Source organism: Bombina bombina, chromosome 7 (assembly GCF_027579735.1).
Source record: "Bombina bombina isolate aBomBom1 chromosome 7, aBomBom1.pri, whole genome shotgun sequence".
NCBI classification, from domain to species: domain Eukaryota; kingdom Metazoa; phylum Chordata; class Amphibia; order Anura; family Bombinatoridae; genus Bombina; species Bombina bombina.
In genome coordinates this window covers 185,461,359-185,488,248 of record NC_069505.1, presented here as the reverse complement: position 1 = coordinate 185,488,248, position 26,890 = coordinate 185,461,359, and the positions used below count along the sequence as shown (strand labels likewise).

General features: G+C 39.6%; 1 protein-coding gene across 1 annotated transcript in view; it reads right to left on the bottom strand.

Moving 5' to 3' along the window:
• The window catches only part of BRSK2 (BR serine/threonine kinase 2), a 474,882-nt gene that overhangs the window by 25,628 nt on the left and 422,364 nt on the right, over positions 1 to 26,890 (bottom strand). The window contains exon 18 of the mRNA XM_053720479.1: positions 15,515 to 15,604. Within this exon, the coding sequence (XP_053576454.1) occupies positions 15,515 to 15,604 (90 nt within the window). The remainder of the gene's footprint in view (positions 1 to 15,514; positions 15,605 to 26,890) is intronic.

Below are 26,890 nucleotides of genomic sequence, written 5' to 3'. Positions count from 1 at the left end.
CAAAAGAGATTATTTCTGTCAAGCCAGGTCCCAACAAGGTCTTCCCCTTGTACGGAATCGCTAAAGGTTTAGACTTAGAGCATACATCCGTAGAACAAGGCTCTAACCATAAGGCTCTGTGAGCTGGAACAGAGAAACCTGAAACCTATGCTCCCAGTTTGATAACTTGAAGGGAAGAATTCGAAATAAAGGAATTAGCCAATTTGCTTTAAACCTATCCTAGATTTTATCTAGGGAAGTTTCTGACGGTAGCAAAGTACACAGCTGGTTGCCATTGTACGCCCTGGTGTACATCCCTTTTTTTAATTTGTGTCCATAGGACCTTTGAAAACCCAACTATCCTCTAAGGGTATAGTAGTTCTCTTAGCTAAGCTGGAAACAACTTCTTCCACCCTAGGTAATATTTGCCCAGGCTCCTTAGCTAAGTCGGCTATAGGGAACATGTTTTTAAATACAGGGAATGCGGTCTCTTCCATTCCTTATAACTTACTGGACGCACTAGGATAGATTACACCGGTAGTGTCGGAGTCGCCCAGGGTAGCTAAAACCTCCTAAAGTAACAAATGGAGGTGTTCAAGCTAAAAAAACTGAAATTAAAACAACATGAGGATCAAATAAAGATATTATTCATCTGAGTCTGAGAATTCTCTTTCAGTTAACAGGGAAGAACCATTCAGAATAGCAACTACTGAATCAATTACCCTAAATGATTGAAAATAATTCCTCTAGTAATGTTTTCTACCACGTGGGAAAAACATATAATGCATGAAATACAGAGTAACTCCGGGTGGAGTGTGAGAGGAAGTGCAGAGCACTGCATGTGGGCCACTATAGGAGAAATTTGTGGCATAGATTGACCATTGTCAACAGACTCCTAAACAGCAAACGCCTGAGAAGGAGTAGGTTCAAAAAAAGAGAGTGAAATTTTTTAATAAAAATTGACACATAAAAAACGTTACTGTCTCTTTAAATTTAAAAAGTAACTATTTTTTGTGTGCTCTGGTTCCATCCTATCACAAAGGATGAATTAAACAAATAAACAGTTTAGGGCTGCAACAACTAATCGGTAAGTTTGATCATAAAAATAGCTGTCAACAAATCTCATTATCAATTAGGTGGTCAGCGATTAGTTGGTCAGTTGCACAGTACCAGCTGCTTTAATCTGATGATCTACTGCAACTTGTGCAAGATTGTGCAAAAAAAATTGAATTTATTTATTTTTTTAATCGTTTTTCTATCCGATTAATCGAACAATAATCATCCGATTAATCGGATAGAAAAAAAAATAATAAATAAAAATGTTTGCACAATACCATGTGCAGGAGTTCATCGGATTGAAGCAGCTGGTGCTGTGCAATTAACCAACTAATCGCTGACCACCCTAATTGATAATGAGATTCTTTGACAACTATTTTTATGATCAATCTTGCCGATTAGTTGTTGCAGCCCTAAAACAGTTGAAATTATTTTAATAAAAATGAACAGATAAAAAACATTACTGTCTCTTTAAATTTTAAAAGTAATTTCTTATTTCTGTGCGCAGAAACAAGCAAATTAGCATGTCAAAATTGCTGTCCATAGACATCGTCGTGACATTAAGGAAACAATGCCTTGTGCCGCAATTCCAGATGGAAATATCAAGGAACCGCAGGGCACTGCATGTGAGATAGAACAATTAGTGCACACTTGTTTAATCAACCAATTGCAAATAGTTTAAATCTAAAAGAGACAACCTCTGAATCCGTCAGAGGTAAAGTACATTCTGAATCTGAAATTTCTCCCTCAGATACTGCCATAGGATCCTCCTCCTGTCCTTGGAGGGGAAACTCAGGAATAGCCACAATGGCGTCAGAACTGATTGAATGTCTGGCCTTTCTCTAACGCTTTTGTAACATTGGAAAGGCAGAGAATGCATCAGAAATTGTAGAAGACATAAGGGAAGCTATGTCTTTTAAAGTAACGCCAGCGGGTGCTAGAGCAGAGGTGCAGGGCACTGCTTGTAAGGGTAGTACAGGTGCAGGGCACAGCTTGTAAGGGTAGTACAGGTGCAGGGCACAGCTTGTGAGGGTAGTACAGGTGCAGGGCACAGCTTGTAAGGGTAGTACAGGTGCAGGGCACAGCTTGTAAGGGTAGTACAGGTGCAGGGCACTGCTTGTAAGGGTAGTACAGGTGCTGGGCACAGCTTGTAAGGGTAGTACAGGTGCAGGGCACAGCTTGTAAGGGTAGTACAGGTGCAGGGCACAGCTTGTAAGGGTAGTACAGGTGCAGGGCACAGCTTGTAAGGGTAGTACAGGTGCAGGGCACAGCTTGTAAGGGTAGTACAGGTGCAGGGCACAGCTTGTAAGGGTAGTACAGGTGCAGGGCACAGCTTGTAAGGGTAGTACAGGTGCAGGGCACTGCTTGTAAGGGTAGTACAGGTGCAGGGGGCACTGCTTGTAAGGGTTGTACAGGTGCAGGGCACTGCTTGTAAGGGTAGTACAGGTGCAGGGCACTGCTTGTAAGGGTTGTACAGGTGCAGGGCACTGCTTGTAAGGGTAGTACAGGTGCAGGCACTGCTTGTAAGGGTAGTACATTTTGGGACGTTTGGGGAGAAAGCTGCGGCATAACTTGACCCTCATTAATTGACTCTGATGCAACATTGGCCTTAGAAAACTTTTGCATGTAGGACACAAAGGGATTGGTGGTTCTACATTTGCTTCCAAACACAATGAGCAAGAAACATATTGAAAGGTTTCTTGATCCATTCTTAAACAAAATTTAGCCTTGTAAACAATAAAATGAATGTTAACAAAAACGGTACTGTCACTTTAAATACAAAGAGGCAACTGCTTTGCTTTGTGCAATGACAAGCTAAAACGTTACATCAAAAGTAAACTTTTTACCTCAAGAAAACTGTTTATAAAAATAAAAGCACCCCTGCACCTTTCATACGCTGTACTGAGGTGCTCCTATCTGACCAGCAATGACTGGAATGAAAAAAGCGACAGCGCAATCTATTTCAGTCCGTAATGCGCTACAGAGAAGCAGGAAAAAACAAATCTCCAACCGGTGTTAGAAACGCATGTCCTTATTGTAGAATCATGCGCTTCTACACGCTGTTAAGAGTGCCTCACTTTCTTAATGTAGGAGGATAACTGCCCGACTGCTGCGCAACCTTTTTTGTTTAAAATGGCGTGAGTCGGAAGCCCCGCCCATTGTGGGCGTGAAGAGAAGTAACGGACACAGAAACGTCCTAAACTGAAAGTAAGAGGACGAATATGGTGGAAAATAAAATAAAACCATCTGAGCAAAAGTTTATTTGAAATAAACCACAACTGTCATTAAATCTCCTGAACCAGGAGAGTTAAAAAAATATGTCAAAATGGGAATAAAGTGCTAGCCCTTTCCTGGGTCCCCCAGAAAACAAATAAGCAGCACTTACCTTAAAGGGACACTGAACCCATTTTTTTTCCTTTTGTGATTCAGATAGAGCATGGCATTTTAAGCAACTTTCTAATTTACTCCTATTATCAAATTTTCTTCATTCTCTTGGTATCTTTATTTGAAATGCAAGAATTTAAGTTTAGATGCCGGCCCATTTTTGGTGAACAACCTGGGTTGTTCTTGCTGATTGGTGGATAAATTCATCCACCAATAAAAAGTGCTATCCAGAGTGCTGAACCAAACAAAAAGCTTAGATGCCTTCTTTTTCAAATAAAGATAGCAAGATAATGAAGAAAAATTGATAATATGAGTAAATTAGAAAGTTGCTTAAAATTGCATGCTCTGTCTGAATCACGAAAGAAAAAATTTGGGTTCAGTGTCCCTTTAACGTCTGCCTGACAGCTAGGCAGATCACAGGTTTAAGAGGTCCTCTCCCTCCTATTGACTTGTTGAAAAAAAAGGCATGCTGAGTAATCCATCACCTCAGACTAAGACATATAGGGCAGCAGATATATGGGAGGCACAGTGAGAATTATGTTCCACAAGTTCCCATTGCTCTAAAGCCACCAAAAGCTCTACTGAAAAGACTGATATGGACTTCGGCTACACCCTAGGACAAAGCAGCACAATCTTGCACTACTTTAAAAATAATAAACTCTTGATTGAAGAATCTAATCTAAGAGCTCACTTTACCTCTTCCTATCACTAACGTAGGCAAAGAGAATGACTGGAGAGGGAGGGAAGGGAGGAGCTATTTAACAGCTCTGCTGTGGTGCTCTTTGCCTCCTCCTGCTGACCAGGAGGTGAATATCCCATTAGTAATTACGATGATCCGTGGACTCATCGTGTCTTAAAAAAGAAACACTGTGGTCAGGAAGCTTATTGCATTGTACAGAGCGGTGGCATCCTGTGTGGTGTATAGTGTGTGTAGTGACGGCCGGTTACACCTTACGTAGCAGTAATATGCTGTGTGGTGTATAGTGTGTGTAGTGAATAATAGAAAAATACACTTAGCGCCTACTGGTTGAGACCTTTGCTCTGGTATACAGACTCCGACGGCTAGATTTAGAGTTTTGTCGGTAACGACCCGCGTATCTAACGCTGGCTTTTTTCTGGCCGCACCTTTAAAATAACTCTGGTATTGAGAGTCCACAGAATGGCTGCGTTAGGCTCCAAAAAAGGAGCGTAGAGCATATTTAACGCAACTTCAACTCTCGATACCAGAGTTGCTTACGGACGCGGCCAGCCTCAAAAATGTGCTCGTGCACGATTCCCCCATAGGAAACAATGGGGTTGTTTGAGCTCAAAAAAAACCTAACACCTGCAAAAAAGCCGCGTTCAGCTCCTAACGCAGCCCCATTGTTTCCTATGGGGAAACACTTCCTACGTCTGCACCTAACACTCTAACATGTACCCCGAGTCTAAACACCCCTAACCTTACACTTATTAACCCCTATTCTGCCGCCCCCGCTATCGCTGACCCCTGCATATTATTATTAACCCCTAATCTGCCGCTCCGTAAACCGTCGCTACTTACATTATAGCTATGTACCCCTAATCTGCTGCCCCTAACACCGCCGACCCCTATATTATATTTATTAACCCCTAATCTGCCCCCCTCAACGTCGCATCCACCTGCCTACACTTATTAACCCCTAATCTGCCGAGCGGACCGCACCGCTACTATAATAAAGTTATTAACCCCTAATCCGCCTCACTAACCCTATAATAAATAGTATTAACCCCTAATCTGCCCTCCCTAACATCGCCGACACCTAACTTCAATTATTAACCCCTAATCTGCCGACTGGAGCTCACCACTATTCTAATAAATGTATTAACCCCTAAAGCTAAGTCTAACCCTAACACTAACACCCCCCTAAATTAAATATAATTTTAATCTAACGAAATTTATTAACTCTTATTAAATAAATTATTCCTATTTAAAGCTAAATACTTACCTGTAAAATAAATCCTAATATAGCTACAATATAAATTATATTTATATTATAGCTATTTTAGGATTAATATTTATTTTACAGGTAACTTTGTATTTATTTTAACCAGGTACAATAGCTATTAAATAGTTAAGAACTATTTAATAGCTAAAATAGTTAAAATAATTACAAATTTACCTGTAAAATAAATCCTAACCGAAGTTACAATTAAACCTAACACTACACTATCAATAAATTAATTAAATAAAATACCTATAATTATCTACAATTAAACCTAACACTACACTATCAATAAATAAATTAAATACAATTCCTACAAATAAATACAATGAAATAAACTAACTAAAGTACAAAAAATAAAAAAGAACTAAGTTACAAAAAATATAAAAATATTTACAAACATTAGAAATATATTACAACAATTATAAACTAATTACACCTACTCTAAGCCCCCTAATAAAATAACAAAGCCCCCCAAAATAAAAAAAATGCCCTACCCTATTCTAAATTACTAAAGTTCAAAGCTCTTTTACCTTACCAGCCCTGAACAGGGCCCTTTGCGGGGCATTCCCCAAGAAGTTCAGCTCTTTTGCCTGTAAAAAAAAACATACAATACCCCCCCCCCAACATTACAACCCACCACCCACATACCCCTAATCTAACCCAAACCCCCCTTAAATAAACCTAACACTAAGCCCCTGAAGATCTCCCTACCTTGAGTCGTCTTCACCCAGCCGAGCCAAATTCTTCATCCAAGCGGAGCAAGAAGAGGTCCTCCATCCGGTAGAAGTCTTCATCCAAGCGGGGCAGAAGATGTCTTCCATCCGATTGAAGTCTTCATCCAAGAGGCATCTTCTATCGTCATCCATCCGGAGCGGAGCGGCAGCATCCTGAAGACCTCCGACGCGGAACATCCATTAGAATGCAAGCTCAATCTGATTGGCTGATTGGATCAGCCAATCGGATTAAACTTGATTCTGATTGGCTGATTCCATCAGCCAATCAGAATATTCCTACCTTAATTCCGATTGGCTGATAGAATCCTATCAGCCAATCGGAATTCGAGGGATGCCATCTTGGATGATGTCATTTAAAGGAACCGTCATTCGTCGTTCAGTCGTCGGCCAGGATGGATGTTCCGCGTCGGAGGTCTTCAGGATGCTGCCGCTCCGCTCCGGATGGATGACGATAGAAGATGCCTCTTGGATGAAGACTTCAATTGGATGGAAGACCTCTTCTGCCCCGCTTGGATGAAGACTTCTACCGGATGGAGGACCTCTTCTTGCTCCGCTTGGATGAAGAATTTGGCTCGGCTGGGTGAAGACGACTCAAGGTAGGGAGATCTTCAGGGGCTTAGTGTTAGGTTTATTTAAGGGGGGTTTGGGTTAGATTAGGGGTATGTGGGTGGTGGGTTGTAATGTTGGGGGGGGGTATTGTATGTTTTTTTTTACAGGCAAAAGAGCTGAACTTCTTGGGGCATGCCCCGCAAAGGGCCCTGTTCAGGGCTGGTAAGGTAAAAGAGCTTTGAACTTTAGTAATTTAGAATAGGGTAGGGCATTTTTTTATTTTGGGGGGCTTTGTTATTTTATTAGGGGGCTTAGAGTAGGTGTAATTAGTTTAAAATTGTTGTAATATATTTCTAATGTTTGTAAATATTTTTATATTTTTTGTAACTTAGTTCTTTTTTATTTTTTGTACTTTAGTTAGTTTATTTCATTGTATTTATTTGTAGGAATTGTATTTAATTTATTTATTGATAGTGTAGTGTTAGGTTTAATTGTAGATAATTATAGGTATTTTATTTAATTAATTTATTGATAGTGTAGTGTTAGGTTTAATTGTAACTTCGGTTAGGATTTATTTTACAGGTAAATTTGTAATTATTTTAACTATTTTAGCTATTAAATAGTTCTTAACTATTTAATAGCTATTGTACCTGGTTAAAATAAATACAAAGTTACCTGTAAAATAAATATTAATCCTAAAATAGCTATAATATAAATATAATTTATATTGTAGCTATATTAGGATTTATTTTACAGGTAAGTATTTAGCTTTAAATAGGAATAATTTATTTAATAAGAGTTAATAAATTTCGTAAGATTAAAATTATATTTAATTTAGGGGGGTGTTAGTGTTAGGGTTAGACTTAGCTTTAGGGGTTAATACATTTATTAGAATAGCGGTGTTAATAATTGAAGTTAGGTGTCGGCGATGTTAGGGAGGGCAGATTAGGGGTTAATACTATTTATTATAGGGTTAGTGAGGCTATTATTAGGGGTTAATAACTTTATTATAGTAGCGGTGCGGTCCGCTCGGCAGATATGGGGTTAATAAGTGTAGGCAGGTGGATGCGACGTTGAGGGGGGCAGATTAGGGGTTAATAAATATAATATAGGGGTCGGCGGTGTTAGGGGCAGCAGATTAGGGGTACATAGCTATAATATAGGTGGTGGCTCTTTGCGGTCGGCAGATTAGGGGTTAATTATTGTAGGTAGCTGGCTGCGACGTTGTGGGGGGCAGGTTAGGGGTTAATAAATATAATATAGGGGTCGGCGGTGTTAGGGGCAGCAGATTAGGGGTACATAAGTATAACGTAGGTGGCGGTCGGCAGATTAGGGGTTAAAAAAATTTAATCGAGTGGCGGCGATGTGGGGGGACCTCGGTTTAGGGGTACATAGGTAGTTTATGGGTGTTAGTGTACTTTAGAGCACAGTAGTTAAGAGCTTTATAAACCGGCGTTAGCCCAGAAAGCTCTTAACTACTGACTTTTTTCTGCGTCTGGAGTTTTGTCGTTAGATTTCTAACGCTCACTTCAGACACGACTCTAAATACCGGAGTTAGAAAGATCCCATTGAAAAGATAGGATACGCAATTGACGTAAGGGGATCTGCGGTATGGAAAAGTCGTGGCTGCAAAGTGAGCGTTAGACCCTTTTTTGAATGACTCCAAATACCGGCGGTAGCCTAAAACCAGCGTTAGGAGCCTCTAACGTTGGTTTTCACGGCTACCGCCAAACTCCAAATCTAGGCCCTAGTGTCTAAAGAGTGATTGCAAAATATGAGATAAACCAAAGCGCCACTAGAGGCCAGGTCTGAATGATCCGGTATAAGGTATATAAGATATATGAGCAACAATTGATTAAAATTAAAAATTATGTAGTTTTATTTACATATAGATAACAAACAGCATGGATCCATGTACAATGTTTAAAAAATTAAAATTAAAATAATTTACAACGTTTGTATCCAATAACAATATATTATTAAAATCCAATAACAGTACATTAATGAAAATACATAAAATTAAAACAATTGATAAGCAGTAATGCGTACAAATAGTTTTGCTGGAATAACTGGAAGTTAACCCACTTGATTCCTGATAACAGTTGGTATAAACAGGTGTGGATGATAAAGGGTTACTTGGATATATATAAGGGTTACGTGCTTATTATTCACGCTTTTTACAATCTCACTGGTTTTTTATTTATGCCCTTAGGGACAACTATATTCGCCTGTTGATAGTCTGTGGTAAACACAAAGTTAGTGCATCCTCCACAACTTTCCATATCGTGCCTGACTGTATCACACAATAGGAAACTATCTTTAAATTGTTCCAATTTGTGATAAATACATAGATATAGCTACCCATTTTTAGGGTTTTTTTCTCACATTTAGGCACGACCTTTAAGCACCCTACACCACAATAGCACGTAGGGTTTACATTTGCACATTTTGCTCTTTAATCATCTATAGTAAGATATTATTTGCAAGGCATAAGAAAGGTTTCCAAGTAACCCTTTATCATCCACACCTGTTTATACCAACTGTTATCAGGAATCAAGTGGGTTTACTTCCAGTTATTCCAGCAAAACTATTTGTACGCATTACTGCTTATCAATTGTTTTAATTTTATGTCTTTTCATTAATGTACTGTTATTGGATTTTAATAATATATTGTTATTGGATACAAACGTTGTAAATTACTTTAATTGGATCCATGCTGTTTGTAATCTATATGTAAATAAAACTACATAATTTTTAATTTTAATCAATTGTTGCTCATATATCCAGCGACCGGATCATTCAGACCTGGCCTCTAGTGGCGCTTTAGTTTATCTCATATAGTGTGTGTAGTGACAGCCTGTTACACCTTATGTAACAGCAATATGCTGTGTGTAGTGTGTGGCTATAGCACCTTATGTAGCAGCAATACGCAGTGTGTAGAGTGTGCCTATAACCTCTAAAGTAGCAGTAATATGCAGTGTGTAGTGTGTGCCTATAACACCTTATGTAGCAGTAATATGCAGTGTGTAGTGTGTTCCTATAACACCTTATGTAGCAGTAATATGCATTGTGTAGTGTGTGCCTATAACACCTTATGTAGCAGTGATATGCAGTGTGTACCTATAACACCTTATGTAGCAGTAATATGCAGTGTGCAGTGTGTACCTATAACACCTTATGTAGCAGTAATATGCAGTATGTAGTGTGTGCCTATAACACCTTATGTAGCAGTAATATGTAGTGTGTAGTGTGTGCCTATAACACCTTATGTAGCAGTAATATGCAGTGTGTAGTGTGTGCCTATAACACCTTATGTAGCAGTAATATGCAGTGTGTAGTGTGTGCCTATAACACCTTATGTAGCAGTAATATGCAGTGTGTAGTGTGTGCCTATAACACCTTATGTAGCAGTAATATGCAGTGTGTAGTGTGTGCCTATAACACCTTATGTAGCAGTAATATGCAGTGTGTAGTGAGTGCTTATAACACCTTATATAGCAGTAATATGCAGTGTGTAGTGTGTGCCTATAACACCTTATGTAGCAGTAATATGCAGTGTGTAGTGTGTGCCTATAACAAATTATGTAGCAGTAATATGCAGTGTGTAGTGTGTGCCTATAGCACCTTATGTAGCAGTAATATGCAGTGTGTAGTGTGTGCCTATAACACCTTATGTAGCAGTGATATGCAGTGTGTAGTGTGTGCCTATAACACCTTATGTAGCAGTAATATGCAGTGTGTAGTGTGTGCCTATAGCACCTTATGTAGCAGTAATATGCAGTGTGTAGTGTGTGCCTATAACACCTAATGTAGCAGTGATATGCAGTGTGTATTGTGTGCCTATAACACCTTATGTAGCAGTAATATGCAGTGTGTAGTGTGTGCCTATAACACCTTATGTAGCAGTAATATGTAGTGTGTAGTGTGTGCTTATAGCACCTTATGTAGCAGTAATATGTAGTGTGTAGTGTGTGCCTATAGCACCTTATGTAGCAGTAATATGCAGTGAGTAGTGTGTGCCTATAACACCTTATGTAGCAGTAATATGCAGTGTGTAGTGTGTGCCTATAACACCTTATGTAGCAGTAATATGCAGTGTGTAGTGTGTGCCAATATCACCTTATGTAGCAGTAATATACAGTGTGTAGTGTGTGCCTATAACACCTTATGTAACAGTAATATGTAGTGTGCAGTGTGTGCCTATAGCACCTTATGTAACAGTAATAGGCAGTGTGTACTGTGTGCCTATAACACCTTATGTAGCAGTAATATGCAGTGTGTAGTGTGTGCCTATAACACCTTATGTAGCAGTAATATGCAGTGCATAGTGTGTGCCTATAGCACCTTATGTAGCAATAATATACAGTATGTAGTGTGTGCCTATAGCACCTTATGTAGCAGTAATATGCAGTGTGTAGTGCGTGCCTATAACACCTTATGTAGCAGTAATATGCAGTGTGTAGTGTGTTCCTATAACACCTTATGTAGCAATAATATGCAGTGTGTAGTGTGTGCCTATAACACCTTATGTAGCAGTAATATACAGTGTGTAGTGTGTGCCTATAACACCTTACGTAGCAGTAATATGCAGTGTGTAGTGTGTGCCTAAAACACCTTATGTAGCAGTAATATACAGTGTGTAGTGTGTGCCTATAACACCTTACGTAGCAGTAATATGCAGTGTGTAGTGTGTTCCTATAACACCTTATGTAGCAGTAATATGCAGTGTGTAGTGTGTGCCAATAACACCTTATGTAGCAGTAATATGCAGTGTGTAGTGTGTGCCAATAACACCTTATGTAGCAGTGATATGCAGTGTGTAGTGTGTGCCTATAACACCTTACGTAGCAGTAATATGTAGTGTGTAGTGTGTGCCTATAGCACCTTATGTAGCAGTAATATGTAGTGTGTAGTGTGTGCCTATAACACCTTATGTAGCAGTAATATGATGTGAGGTCTAGAGTGTGTGTAGTGACGGCCTGTTACACATTATGTAACAGTAATATGCTGTGTGTAGTGTGTGGCTATAGCACCTTATGTAGCAGTAATATGCAGTGTGTAGAGTGTGCCTATAACATCTAAAGTAGCAGTAACATGCAGTGTGTAGTGTGTGGCTTTAGCACCTTATGTAGCAGTAATATGTAGTGTATAGTGTGTGCCTATAGCACCTTATGTACCAGTAATATACAGTGTGTAGTGTGTGCCTGTAACACCTTATGTAGCAGTAATATGCAGTGTGTAGTGTTTGCCTATAACACCTTACGTAGCAGTAATATGCAGTGTGTAGTGTGTGCCTATAACACCTTATGTAGCAGTAATATGCAGTGTGTAGTGTGTGGCTATAACACCTTATGTAGCAGTAATATGCAGTGTTTAGTGTGTTCCTATAACACCTTATGTAGCAGTAATATGCAGTGTGTAGTGTGTGCCTATAACACCTTATGTAGCAGTAATATACAGTGTGTACCTATAACACCTTATGGAGCAGTAATATGCAGTGTGTAGTGTGTGCCTATAGCACCTTATGTAGCAGTAATATGCAGTGTGTAGTGTGTGCCTATAACACCTTACGTAGCAGTAATATGCAGTGTGTAGTGTGTTCCTATAACACCTTACGTAGCAGTAATATGCAGTGTGTAGTGTGTGCCTATAACACCTTAGGTAGCAGTAATATGCAGTGTGTAGTGTGTGCCTATAACACCTTATGTAGCAGTAATATGCAGTGTTGTGTAGTGTGTGCCTATAGCACCTTATGTAGCAGTAATATGCAGTGTGTAGTGTGTGCCTATAACAACTTATGTAGCAGTAATATGCAGTGTGTAGTGTGTGCCTATAGCACCTTATGTAGCAGTAATATACAGTGGTTAGTGTGTGCCTATAACACCTTATGTAGCAGTAATATACAGTGTGTAGTGTGTGCCTATAGCACCTTATGTAGCAGTAATATACAGTGTGTAGTGTGTGCCTATAACACCTTATGTAGCAGTAATATACAGTGTGTAGTGTGTGCCTATAGTAACTTATGTAGCAGAAATATGCAGTGTGTAGTGTGTGCCTATAACACCTTATGTAGCAGTAATATGTGTAGTGTATGCTGTGTGCCTATAGCACCTTATGTAGCAGTAATATGTAGTGTGCAGTGTGTGCCTATAGCACCTTATGTAGCAGTAATATGCAGGGTGTAGTGTGTGCCTATAACACCTTATGTAGCAGTAATATGTGTAGTGTGTGCCTATAACACCTTATGTAGCAGTAATATGCAGTATGTAGTGTGTGCCTATAGCACCTTATGTAGCAGTAATATGCAGTGTATAGTGTGTGCCTATAGCACCTTATGTAGCAGTAATATGTAGTGTGTAGTGTGTGCCTTTAGCACCTTATGTAGCAGTAATAATCAGTGTGTAGTGTGTGCCTATAACACCTTATGTAGCAGTAATATGCAGTGTGTAGTGTGTGCCTATAACACCTTATGTAGCAGTAATATGCAGTGTGTAGTGTGTGCCTATAACACCTTATGTAGCAGCAATATGTAGTGTGCAGAGTGTGCCTATAGCACCTTATGTAGCAGTAATATGCTGTGTGTAGTGTGTGCCTATAACACCTTATGTAGCAGTAATATGCAGGGTGCAGTGTGTGCCTATAACACCTTATGCAGCAGTAATATGTGTAGTGTGTGCCTATAACACCTTATGTAGCAGTAATATGCAGTGTGTGCCTATAGCACCTTATGTAGCAGTAATATGTAGTGTGTAGTGTGTGCCTATAGCACCTTATGTAGCAGTAATATGCAGTGTATAGTGTGTGCCTATAGCACATTATGTAGCAGTAATATGCAGTGTGTAGTGTGTGCCTATAGCACCTTATGTAGCAGAAATATGCAGTGTGTAGTGTGTGCCTATAACACCTTATGTAGCAGTAATATGCAGTGTGTAGTGTGTGCCTATAACACCTTATGTAGCAGTAATATGCAGTGTGTAGTGTGTGCCTATAACACCTTATGTAGCAGTAATATACAGTGTGTAGTGTGTGCCTATAGCACATTATGTAGCAGTAATATGCAGTGTGTAGTGTGTGCTATAACAACTTATGTAGCAGTAATATGCAGTGTGTAGTGTGTGCCTATAACACCTTATGTAGCAGTAATATGCAGTGTGTAATGTGTGCCTATAGCACCTTATGTAGCAGTAATATGCAGTGTGTAGTGTGTGCCTATAACAACTTATGTAGCAGTAATATGCAGTGTATAGTGTGTGCCTATAACACCTTACGTAGCAGTAATATGCAGTGTGTAGTGTGTGCCTATAGCACCTTATGTAGCAGTAATATGCAGTGCGTAGTGTGTGCCTATAACACCTTATGTAGCAGTAATATGCAGTGTGTAGTGTGTGCCTATAGCACCTTATGTAGCAGTAATATGCAGTGTATAGTGTGTGCCTATAACACCTTACGTAGCAGTAATATGCAGTGTATAGTGTGTGCCTATAACACCTTATGTAGCAGTAATATGCAGTGTGTAGTGTGTGCCTATAGCACCTTATGTAGCAGTAATATGCAGTGTGTAGTGTGTGCCTATAGCACATTATGTAGCAGTAATATGCAGTGTGTAGTGTGTGCCTATAACAACTTATGTAACAATAATATGCAGTGTGTGCCTATAACACCTTATGTAGCAGTAATATGCAGTGTGTAGTGTGTGCCTATATTATGTAGCAGTAATATGCAGTTTGTAGTGTGTGCCAATAGCACCTTATGTAGCAGTAATATGCAGTGTGTAGTGTGTGCCTATAGAACCTTATGTAGCAGTAATATACAGTGGTTAGTGTGTGCCTATAGCACCTTATGTAGCAGTAATATGCAGTGTGTAGTGTGTGCCTATAACACCTTATGTAGCAGTAATATGATGTGAGGTCTATAGTGTGTGTAGTGATGGCCTGTTACATCTTATGTAACAGTAATATGCTGTGTGTAGTGTGTGCCTATAGCACCTTATGTAGCAGTAATATGCAGTGTGTAGTGTGTGCCTATAGCACCTTATGTAGCAGTAATCTGCATTGTGTAGTGTGTGCCTATAACACCTTATGTAGCAGTAATATGCAGTGTGTAGTGTGTGCCTATAACACCTTATGTAGCAGTGATATGCAGTGTGCAGAGTGTGCCTATAGCACCTTATGTAGCAGTAATATGCTGTGTGTAGTGTGTGGCTATAACACCTTATGTAGCAGTAATCTGCATTGTGTAGTGTGTGCCTATAGCACCTTATGTAGCAGTAATATGCAGTGTGCAGAGTGTGCCTATAACACCTTATGTAGCAGTAATATGCAGTGAGTAGTGTGTGCCTATAACACCTTATGTAGCAGTGATATGCAGTGTGTAGTGTGTGCCTATAGCACCTTTTGTAGCAGTAATATGCAGTGTGTAGTGTGTGCCTATAACACCTTATGTAGCAGTAATATGCAGTGTGTAGTGTGTGCCTATAGCACCTTATGTAGCAGTAATATGCAGTGTGTAGTGTGTGCCTATAACACCTTATGTAGCAGTAATATGCAGTGTGTAGTGTGTGCCAATATCACCTTATGTAGCAGTAATATGTGTAGTGTGTGCTTATTGTTCCCTATATGTAAATTGCTAAAGGCTGTATGTGTATGCATCTCTTTATGGACTGGTAACAATTATGTGTTCAATGATGATACACTGTGCTTATTGCAGGTAGCAGGTGAACATTGCTGCACGGTTTAGCATTATTGTGTGCAGTTGGAGGTAACATGATTAGACAGTACAGTGTACACAGTTTTGTGCATTTAGAGTATATACCTCCCTGGCATCTGCCAACAACCACATGACTCTCACCTGAAAGCTGCAGTACAGACGGCTGCTCATGTGAGCTCAGAAGCTGAGTCTGAATAGTATCCACAACCCGTTTAAATCTCCGACTTGGACCTGAAGTAGAGAAAAGAGAATGTAACTGAGATTAATAAACCTGTTGTGTAAATCAAAACTGCACTGAGTTATACAGTAACTAAGTGTAACTGACTATAACCTGAAAGCAGGAACATTCTGCACTGGGTAATACAGTAACAAAGTGTAACTGACTATCACCAGAGAACAGGAACATTCTGCACTGGATAATACAGTAACACAGTGTAACTGACTATAACCAGAGAGCAGGAACATTCTGCACTGGATAATACAGTGACACAGTGTAACTGACTATAACCAGAGAGCAGTAACATACTGCACTGGATAATACAGTAACACAGTGTAACTGACTATAACCAGAGAGCAGGAACATCCTGCACTGGATAATACAGTAACACAGTGTAACTGACTATAACCAGAAAGCAGTAACATCCTGCACTGGATAATACAGTGACACAGTGTAACTGACTATAACCAGAGAGCAGTAACATACTGCACTGGATAATACAGTAACACAGTGTAACTGACTATAACCAGAGAGCAGGAACATTCTGCACTGGATAATACAGTAACACAGTGTAACTGACTATAATCAGAGAGCAGGAACATCCTGCACTGGATAATACAGTAACACAGTGTAACTGACTATAACCAGAGAGCAGGGACATTCTGCACTGGATAATACAGTAACACAGTGTAACTGACTATAATCAGAGAGCAGGAACATCCTGCACTGGATAATACAGTAACACAGTGTAACTGACTATAACCAGAGAGCAGGGACATTCTGCACTGGATAATACAGTAACACAGTGTAACTGACTATAACCAGAGAGCAAGAACATTCTGCACTGGATAATACAGTGACACAGTGTAACTGATCTGACTATAACCAGAGAGCAGGAACATTCTGCACTGGATAATACAGTAACACAGTGTAACTGATCTAACTATAACCAGAGAGCAGGAACATTCTGCACTGGATAATACAGTAACACGGTGTAACTGACTATAACCAGAGAGCAGGGACATTCTGCACTGGGTAATACAGTAACACAGTTTAACTGATCTGACTATAACCAGAGAACAGGAACATACTGCACTGGGTAATACAGTAACACAGTGTAACTGATATGACTATAACCAGAGAGCAGGAACATTCTGCACTGGATAATACAGTAACACAGTGTAACTGATCTAACTATAACCAGAGAGCAGGAACATTCTGCACTGGATAATACAGTAACACAGTGTAACTGACTATAACCAGAGAGCAGGGACATTCTGCACTGGGTAATACAGTAACACAGTGTAACTGATCTGACTATAACCAGAGAACAGGAACATACTGCACTGGGTAATACAGTAACACAGTGTAACTGATATGACTATAACCAGAGAACAGGAACATTCTGCACTGGATAATACAGTAACACAGTGTAACTGACTATAACCAGCGAGCAGAGACATTCTGCACTGGGTAATACAGTAACAAAGTGTAACTGACTATAACCAGAGAGCAGGATGATTCTGCACTGGATATAATACAATGTAACTGACTATAGCCAGAAAGCAGGAACATTCTGCACTGGATAATACAGTAACACAGTGTAACTGACTATAACCAGAGAGCAGGAACATCCTGCAATGGATAATACAGTAACACAGTGTAACTGACTATAACCAGAGAGCAGGAACATTCTGCACTGGGTAATACAGTAACACAGTGTAACTGACTATAGCCAGAGAGCAGGAACATTCTGCACTGGGTAATACAGTAACAAAGTGTAACTGACTATAACCAGAGAGCAGGAACATCCTGCACTGGATAATACAGTAACACAGTGTAACTGACTATAACCAGAGAGCAGGAACATCCTGCAATGGATAATACAGTAACACAGTGTAACTGACTATAACCAGAGAGCAGGAACATTCTGCACTGGGTAATACAGTAACACAGTGTAACTGACTATAGCCAGAGAGCAGGAACATTCTGCACTGGGTAATACAGTAACACAGTGTAACTGACTATAGCCAGAGAGAAGGAACATTCTGCACTGGATAATACACAATGTAACTGACTATAACCAGAGATCAGGAACATTCTGCACTGAATAATACAGTAACACAGTGTAACTAACTATAGCCAGAGAGAAGGAACATTCTGCATTGGATAATACAGTAACACAGTGTAACTGACTATAACCAGAGACCAGGATCATTCTGCACTGGATAATACAGTAATACAGTGTAGCTAACTATAGCCAGAAAGCAGGAACATTCTGCACTGGATAATACAGTAACACAGTGTAACTGACTATAACAAGAGAGCAGGAACATTCTGCACTGGGTAATACAGTAACACAGTGTAACTGACTATAGCCAGAGAGCAGGAACATTCTGCACTGGGTAATACAGTAACAAAGTGTAACTGACTATAACCAGAGAGCAGGAACATTCTGCACTAGATAATACAGTAACACAGTGTAACTGACTATAACCAGAGAGCAGGAACATCCTGCAATGGATAATACAGTAACACGGTGTAACTGACTATAACCAGAGAGCAGGAACATTCTGCACTGGGTAATACAGTAACACAGTGTAACTGACTATAGCCAGAGAGCAGGAACATTCTGCACTGGGTAATACAGTAACACAGTGTAACTGACTATAGCCAGAGAGAAGGAACATTCTGCACTGGATAATACAGTAACACAGTGTAACTGACTATAACCAGAGAGCAGGAACATTCTGCACTGGATAATACACAATGTAACTGACTATAACCAGAGATCAGGAACATTCTGCACTGAATAATACAGTAACACAGTGTAACTAACTATAGCCAGAGAGAAGGAACATTCTGCACTGGATAATACAGTAACACAGTGTAACTGACTATAACCAGAGACCAGGAACATTCTGCACTGGATAATACAGTAACACAGTGTAGCTGACTATAACCAGAGAGAAGGAACATTCTGCACTGGATAATACAGTAACACAGTGTAACTGACTATAGCCAGAGAGAAGGAACATTCTGCACTGGATAATACAGTAACACAGTGTAACTGACTATAACCAGAGAGCAGGAACATTCTGCACTGGATAATACAGTAACACAGTGTAACTGACTATAACCAGAGAGCAGGAACATCCTGCACTGGATAATACAGTAACACAGTGTAACTGACTATAGCCAGAGAGCAGGAACATCCTGCACTGGATAATACAGTAATACAGTGTAACTGGCTATAACCAGAGAGCAGGAACATTCTGCACTGGATAATACAGTAAAACAGTGTAGCAGTAATATGCAATGTTTAGTGTGTGCCTATAGCACCTTATGTAGCAGTAATATGCAGTGTGTAGTGCGTGCCTATAGCACCTTATGTAGCAGTAATATGCAGTGTGTAGTGTGTGCCTATAACATCTTATGTAGCAGTAACTGATCTGACTATAACCAGAGAGCAGGAACATTTTGCACTGGGTAATACAGTAACACAGTGTAACTGAGTATAGCCAGAGAGAATGAACATTCTGCACTGGATAATACAGTAACACAGTGTAACTGACTATAACCAGAGAGCAGGATCATTCTGCACTGGGTAATACAGTAACACAGTGTAACTGACTATAACCAGAGAGCAGGGACATTCTGCACTGGATAATACAGTAACACAGTGTAACTGATCTGACTATAACTAGAGAGCAGGAACATCCTGCACTGGATAATACAGTAACACAGTGTAACTGATCTGACTATAACCAGAGAGCAGGATCATTCTGCACTGGGTAATACAGTAACACGGTGTAACTGACTATAACCAGAGAGCAGGGACATTCTGTACTGGATAATACAGTAACACAGTGTAACTAAGCTGACTTTAACCAGAGAGCAGGGACATTCTGCACTGGATAATACAGTAACACAGTGTAACTGACTATAATCAGACAGCAGGAACATTCTGCACTGTGTAATACAGTAACACAGTGTAACTGATCTGACTATAACCTGAGAGCAGGAACATTCTGCACTGGATAATACAGTAACACAGTGTTACTGACTGTAACCAGAGAGTAGGAACATTCTGAACTGGATAATACAGTAACACAGTGTAACTGACTATAACCACAGAGCAGGAACATCCTGCACTGGATAATACAGTAATACAGTGTAACTGGCTATAACCAGAGAGCAGGAACATTCTGCACTAGATAATACAGTAAAACAGTGTAGCAGTAATATGCAATGTTTAGTGTTTGCCTATAATACCTTATGTAGCAATAATATGCAGGGTGTAGAGTGTGCCTATAACACCTTATTTAGCAGTAATATGCAGTGTGTAGTGTGTGCCTATAGCACCTTATGTAGCAGTAATATGTAGTGTGTAGTGTGTGTATATAGCACCTTATGTAGCAGTAATATGCAGTGTGTAGTGTGTGCCTATAGCACCTTATGTAGCAGTAATATGTGTAGTGTGTTATTGTATTATCCAGTGCAAAATGTTCCTGCTCTCTGGTTATAGTCAGATCAGCTACACTGTGTTACTGTATTATCCAGTGAAGAATGTATCTGCTCTCTGGTTATAGTCAGTTACACTGTGTTATTGTATTATTTAGTGCAGAATGTTCCTGCTTTCTGGTTATAGTCAGTTACACTCTGATACTGTATTATCTAGTGCATGATGCTCCTGCTCTCTGGTTATAGTTAGCTACACTGTGTTACTGTATTATCCAGTGCAGAATGTTTTTGCTCTCTGCTTATATACAGTTACACTGTGTCACTGTATTATCCAGTGCAGAATGTTCCTGCTCTCTGGTTATAGTCAGTTACACTGTGTTACTGTATTATCCAGTGCAGGATGTTCCTGCTCTCTGGTTATAGTTAGCTACACTGTGTTACTGTATTATCCAGTGCAGAATATTCCTGCTCTCTGGTTATAGTCAGTTACACTGTGTTACTGCATTATCCAGTGCAGGATGTTCCTGCTCTCTGGTTATAGTCATATCAGTTACACTGTGTTACTGTATTATCCAGTGCAGAATGTTCTTGCTCTCTGGTTATAGTCAGTTACACTGTGTTACTGTATTATCCAGTGCAGAATGTTCCTGCTCTCTGGTTATAGTCAGTTACACTGTGTTACTGTATTATCCAGTGCAGAATGTTCCTGCTCTCTGGTTATAGTCAGATCAGTTACACTGTGTTACTGTATTATCCAGTGCAGAATGTTCCTGTTCTCTGGTTACAGTCATTTACACTGTGTTACTGTATTATCCAGTGCAGAATGTTCCTGCTCTCTGGTTATAGTCAGTTAAACTGTGTTACTGTATTATCCAGTTCAGAATGTTCCTGCTCTCTGGTTATAGTCAGTTAAACTGTGTTACTGTATTATCCAGTTCAGAATGTTCCTGCTCTCTGGTTATAGTCAGTTACACTGTGTTACTGTATTATCCAGTGCAGAATGTTCCTGGTCTCTGGTTACAGTCATTTACACTGTGTTACTGTATTATCCAGTGCAGAATGTTCCTGCTCACTGGTTATAGTCAGTCAGTTAAACTGTGTTACTGTATTATCCAGTGCAGAATGTTCCTGCTCTCTGGTTATAGTCAGTTACATTGTGTTACTGTATTATCCAGTGCAGAATGTTCCTGCTCTCTGGTTATAGTCAGTTAAACTGTGTTACTGTATTATCCAGTTCAAAATGTTTCTGCTCTCTGGTTATAGTCAGTTACATTGTGTTACTGTATTATCCAATGCAGAATGTTCCTGCTCTCTGGTTATAGTCAGTTACACTGTGTTACTGTATTATCCAGTGCAGAATGTTCCTGCTCCCTGGTTATAGTTAGCTGAGTTACACTGTCTTATTGTATTATCCAGTTCAGAATGTTCCTGCTCTCTGGTTATAGTCAGTTACATTGTGTTACTGTATTATCCAGTGCAGAATGTTCCTGCTCTCTAGTTATAGTCAGTTACACTGTGTTACTGTATTATCCAGTGCAGAATGTTCCTGGTCTCTGGTTATAGTCATTTACACTGTGTTACTGTATTATCCAGAGCAGAATGTTCCTGCTCTCTGGTTATAGTCAGTTTAACTGTGTTACTGTATTATTCAGTGCAGAATGATCCTGCTCTCTGGTTATAATTAGCTACACTGTGTTACTGTATTATCCAGTTCAGAATGTTCGTGCTCTCTGGTTATAGTCAGTTACATTGTGTTACTGTATTATCCAGTGCAGAATGTTCCTGCTCTCTGGTTATAGTCAGTTACATTGTGTTACTGTATTATCCAGTGCAGAATGTTCCTGCTCTCTGGTTATAGTCAGTTACACTGTGTTACTGTATTATCAAGTGTAGAATGTTCCTGGTCTCTGGTTACAGTCATTTACACTATGTTACTGTATTATCCAGTGCAGAATGTTCCTGCTCTCTGGTTATAGTCAGTTAAACTGTGTTACTGTATTATCCAGTGCAGAATGTTCCTGCTCTCTGGTTATAGTCAGTTAAACTGTATTACTGTATTATCCAGTGCAGAATGTTCCTGCTCTCTGGTTATAGTTAGCTACACTGTGTTACTGTATTATCCAGTGCAGAATGTTCCTGTTCTCTAGTTATAGTCAGATCAGTTACACTGTTATTGTATTATCCAGTGCAGAAGGTTCCTGTTCTCTAGTTATAGTCAGATCAGTTACACTGTGTTACTGTATTATCCAGTGCATGATGTTCCTGCTCTCTGGTTATAGTCAGTTACACTGTGTTACTGTATTATCCAGTGCATAGTATTCCTGCTCTTGTGTTATAGTTAGCTCAGTTATACTGTGTTACTGTATTATCCAGTGCAGAATGTTCCTGCTCTCTGGTTATAGTCAGATGAGTTACATTGTGTTACTATATTATACAGTGCAGAATGCTCCTGCTCTCTGGTTATAGTCAGTTACACTGTGTCACTGTATTATCCATGCAGAATGTTCCTGCTCTCTGATTATAGTCAGCTCAGTTAAACTGTGTTACTGTATTATCCAGTGCAGAATGTTCCTGCTCTCTGGTTATAGTCAGTTACACTGTGTTACTGTATTATCCAGTGCAGAATGTCCCTGCTCTCTGGTTAAAGTCAGTTACACTGTGTTACTTTATTATCCAGTGCAGAATGTTCCTGCTCTCTGGTTATATTCTATTACACTGTGTTACTGTATTATCCAGTGCAGAATGTTCCTGCTCTCAGGTTATAGTCAGTTACACTGTGTTACTGTATTATCCAGTGTAGGATGTTTCTGCTCTCTGGTTATAGTCAGTTACACTGTGTTACTGTATTATCCAGTGCAGGATGTTCCTGCTCTCTGGTTATAGTCAGCTCAGTTACACTGTGTTACTGTATTATCCAGTGCAGAATGTTCCTGCTCTCTGGTTATAGTCTATTACACTGTGTTACTGTATTATCCAGTGCAGAATGTTCCTGCTCTCTGGTTATAGTCAGTTACACTGTGTTACTGTATTATCCAGTGCAGAATGTTCCTGCTCTCTGGTTATAGTCAGTTACACTGTGTTACTGTATTATCCAGTGCAGGATGTTCCTGCTCCCTGGTTATAGTTAGCTGAGTTACACTGTCTTATTATATTATCCAGTTCAGAATGTTCCTGCTCTCTGGTTATAGTCAGTTACATTGTGTTACTGTATTATCCAGTGCAGAATGTTCCTGCTCTCTGGTTATAGTCAGTTACACTGTGTTACTGTATTATCCAGTGTAGAATGTTCCTGCTCCCTGGTTATAGTTAGCTGAGTTACACTGTCTTATTGTATTATCCAGTTCATAATGTTCCTGCTCTCTGGTTATAGTCAGTTACATTGTGTTACTGTATTATCCAGTGCAGAATGTTCCTGCTCTCTAGTTATAGTCAGTTACACTGTGTTACTGTATTATCCAGTGCAGAATGTTCCTGGTCTCTGGATATAGTCATTTACACTGTGTTACTGTATTATCCAGAGCAGAATGTTCCTGCTCTCTGGTTATAGTCAGTTTAACTGTGTTACTGTATTATCCAGTGCAGAATGATCCTGCTCTCTGGTTATAGTTAGCTACACTGTGTCACTGTATTATCCATGCAGAATGTTCCTGCTCTCTGATTATAGTCAGCTCAGTTAAACTGTGTTACTGTATTATCCAGTGCAGAATGTTCCTGCTCTCTGGTTATAGTCAGATGAGTTACATTGTGTTACTATATTATACAGTGCAGAATGCTCCTGCTCTCTGGTTATAGTCAGTTACACTGTGTCACTGTATTATCCATGCAGAATGTTCCTGCTCTCTGGTTATAGTCAGTTAAACTGTGTTACTGTATTATCCAGTTCAGAATGTTCCTGCTCTCTGGTTATAGTCAGTTACATTGTGTTACTGTATTAACCAGTGCAGAATGTTCCTGCTCTCTGGTTATAGTCAGTTACACTGTGTTACTGTATTATCCAGTGCAGAATGTTCCTGGTCTCTGGTTACAGTCATTTACACTGTGTTACTGTATTATCCAGTGCAGAATGTTCCTGCTCTCTGGTTATAGTCAGTTAAACTGTGTTACTGTATTATCCAGTGCAGAATGTTCCTGCTCTCTGGTTATAGTCAGTTAAACTGTGTTACTGTATTATCCAGTGCAGAATGTTCTTGCTCTCTGGTTACAGTTAGCTACACTTTGTTACTGTATTATCCAGTGCAAAATGTTCCTGGTCTCTGGTTATAGTCAGTTACACTGTGTTACTGTATTATCCAGTGCAGAATGTTCCTGCTCTCAGGTTATAGTCAGTTACACTGTGTTACTGTATTATCCAGTGCAGAATGAGTCTGCTCTCTGGTTATAGTCAGATCAGTTACACTGTCTTACTGTATTATCCAGTGCAGAATGTTCCTGCTCTCTGGTTATAGTCAGATGAGTTACATTGTGTTACTATATTATACAGTGCAGAATGCTCCTGCTCTCTGGTTATAGCCAGTTACACTGTGTCACTGTATTATCCATGCAGAATGTTCCTGCTCTCTGATTATAGTCAGCTCAGTTAAACTGTGTTACTGTATTATCCAGTGCAGAATGTTCCTGCTCTCTGGTTATAGTCAGATGAGTTACATTGTGTTACTATATTATACAGTGCAGAATGCTCCTGCTCTCTGGTTATAGTCAGTTACACTGTGTCACTGTATTATCCATGCAGAATGTTCCTGCTCTCTGATTATAGTCAGCTCAGTTAAACTGTGTTACTGTATTATCCAGTGCAGAATGTTCCTGCTCTCTGGTTATAGTCAGTTACACTGTGTTACTGTATTATCCAGTGCAGAATGTCCCTGCTCTCTGGTTATAGTCAGTTACACTGTGTTACTGTATTATCCAGTGCAGAATGTTCCTGCTCTCTGGTTATAGTCTATTAAACTGTGTTACTGTATTATCCAGTGCAGAATGTTCCTGCTCACAGGTTATAGTCAGTTACACTGTGTTACTGTATTATCCAGTGCAGAATGTTCCTGCTCTCTGGTTATATTCTATTACACTGTGTTACTGTATTATCCAGTGCAGAATGTTCCTGCTCTCAGGTTATAGTCAGTTACACTGTGTTACTGTATTATCCAGTGCAGGATGTTTCTGCTCTCTGGTTATAGTCAGTTACACTGTGTTACTGTATTATCCAGTGCAGGATGTTCCTGCTCTCTGGTTATAGTCAGCTCAGTTACACTGTCTTATTATATTATCCAGTTCAGAATGTTCCTGCTCTCTGGTTATAGTCAGTTACATTTTGTTACTGTATTATCCAGTGCAGAATGTTCCTGCTCTCTGGTTATAGTCAGTTACACTGTGTTACTGTATTATCCAGTGCAGAATGTTCCTGCTCCCTGGTTATAGTTAGCTGAGTTACACTGTCTTATTGTATTATCCAGTTCATAATGTACCTGCTCTCTGGTTATAGTCAGTTACATTGTGTTACTGTATTATCCAGTGCAGAATGTTCTTGCTCTCTAGTTATAGTCAGTTACACTGTGTTACTGTATTATCCAGTGCAGAATGTTCCTGGTCTCAGGATATAGTCATTTACACTGTGTTACTGTATTATCCAGAGCAGAATGTTCCTGCTCTCTGGTTATAGTCAGTTTAACTGTGTTACTGTATTATCCAGTGCAGAATGATCCTGCTCTCTGGTTATAGTTAGCTACACTGTGTTACTGTATTATCCAGTTCAGAATGTTCCTGCTCTCTGGTTATAGTCAGTTACATTGTGTTACTGTATTATCCAGTCCAGAATGTTCCTGCTCTCTGGTTATAGTCAGATACACTGTGTTACTGTATTATCCAGTGCAGAATGTTCCTGCTCTCTGGTTATAGTCAGTTAAACTGTGTTACTGTATTATCCAGTGCAGAATGTTCCTGCTCTCTGGTTATAGTCAGATACACTGTGTTACTGTATTATCCAGTTCAGAATGTTCCTGGTCTCTGGTTACAGTCATTTACACTGTGTTACTGTATTATCCAGTGCAGAATGTTCCTGCTCTCTGGTTATAGTCAGTTAAACTGTGTTACTGTATTATCCAGTGCAGAATGTTCCTGCTCTCTGGTTATAGTCAGTTAAACTGTGTTACTGTATTATCCAGTGCAGAATGTTCTTGCTCTCTGGTTACAGTTAGCTACACTTTGTTACTGTATTATCCAGTGCAAAATGTTCCTGGTCTCTGGTTATAGTCAGTTACACTGTGTTACTGTATTATCCAGTGCAGAATGAGCCTGCTCTCTGGTTATAGTCAGATCAGTTACACTGTCTTACTGTATTATCCAGTGCAGAATGTTCCTGCTCTCTGGTTATAGTCAGTTACACTGTGTTAATGTATTATCCAGTGCATAGTATTCCTGCTCTCATGTTATAGTTAGCTCAGTTATACTGTGTTACTATATTATCCAGTGCAGAATGTTCCTGCTCTCTGGTTATAGTCAGATGAGTTACATTGTGTTACTATATTATACAGTGCAGAATGCTCCTGCTCTCTGGTTATAGCCAGTTACACTGTGTCACTGTATTATCCATGCAGAATGTTCCTGCTCTCTGATTATAGTCAGCTCAGTTAAACTGTGTTACTGTATTATCCAGTGCAGAATGTTCCTGCTCTCTGGTTATAGTCAGTTACACTGTGTTACTGTATTATCCAGTGTAGAAAGTCCCTGCTCTCTGGTTATAGTCAGTTACACTGTGTTACTGTATTATCCAGTGCAGAATGTTCCTGCTCTCTGGTTATAGTCTATTAAACTGTGTTACTGTATTATCTAGTGCAGAATGTTCC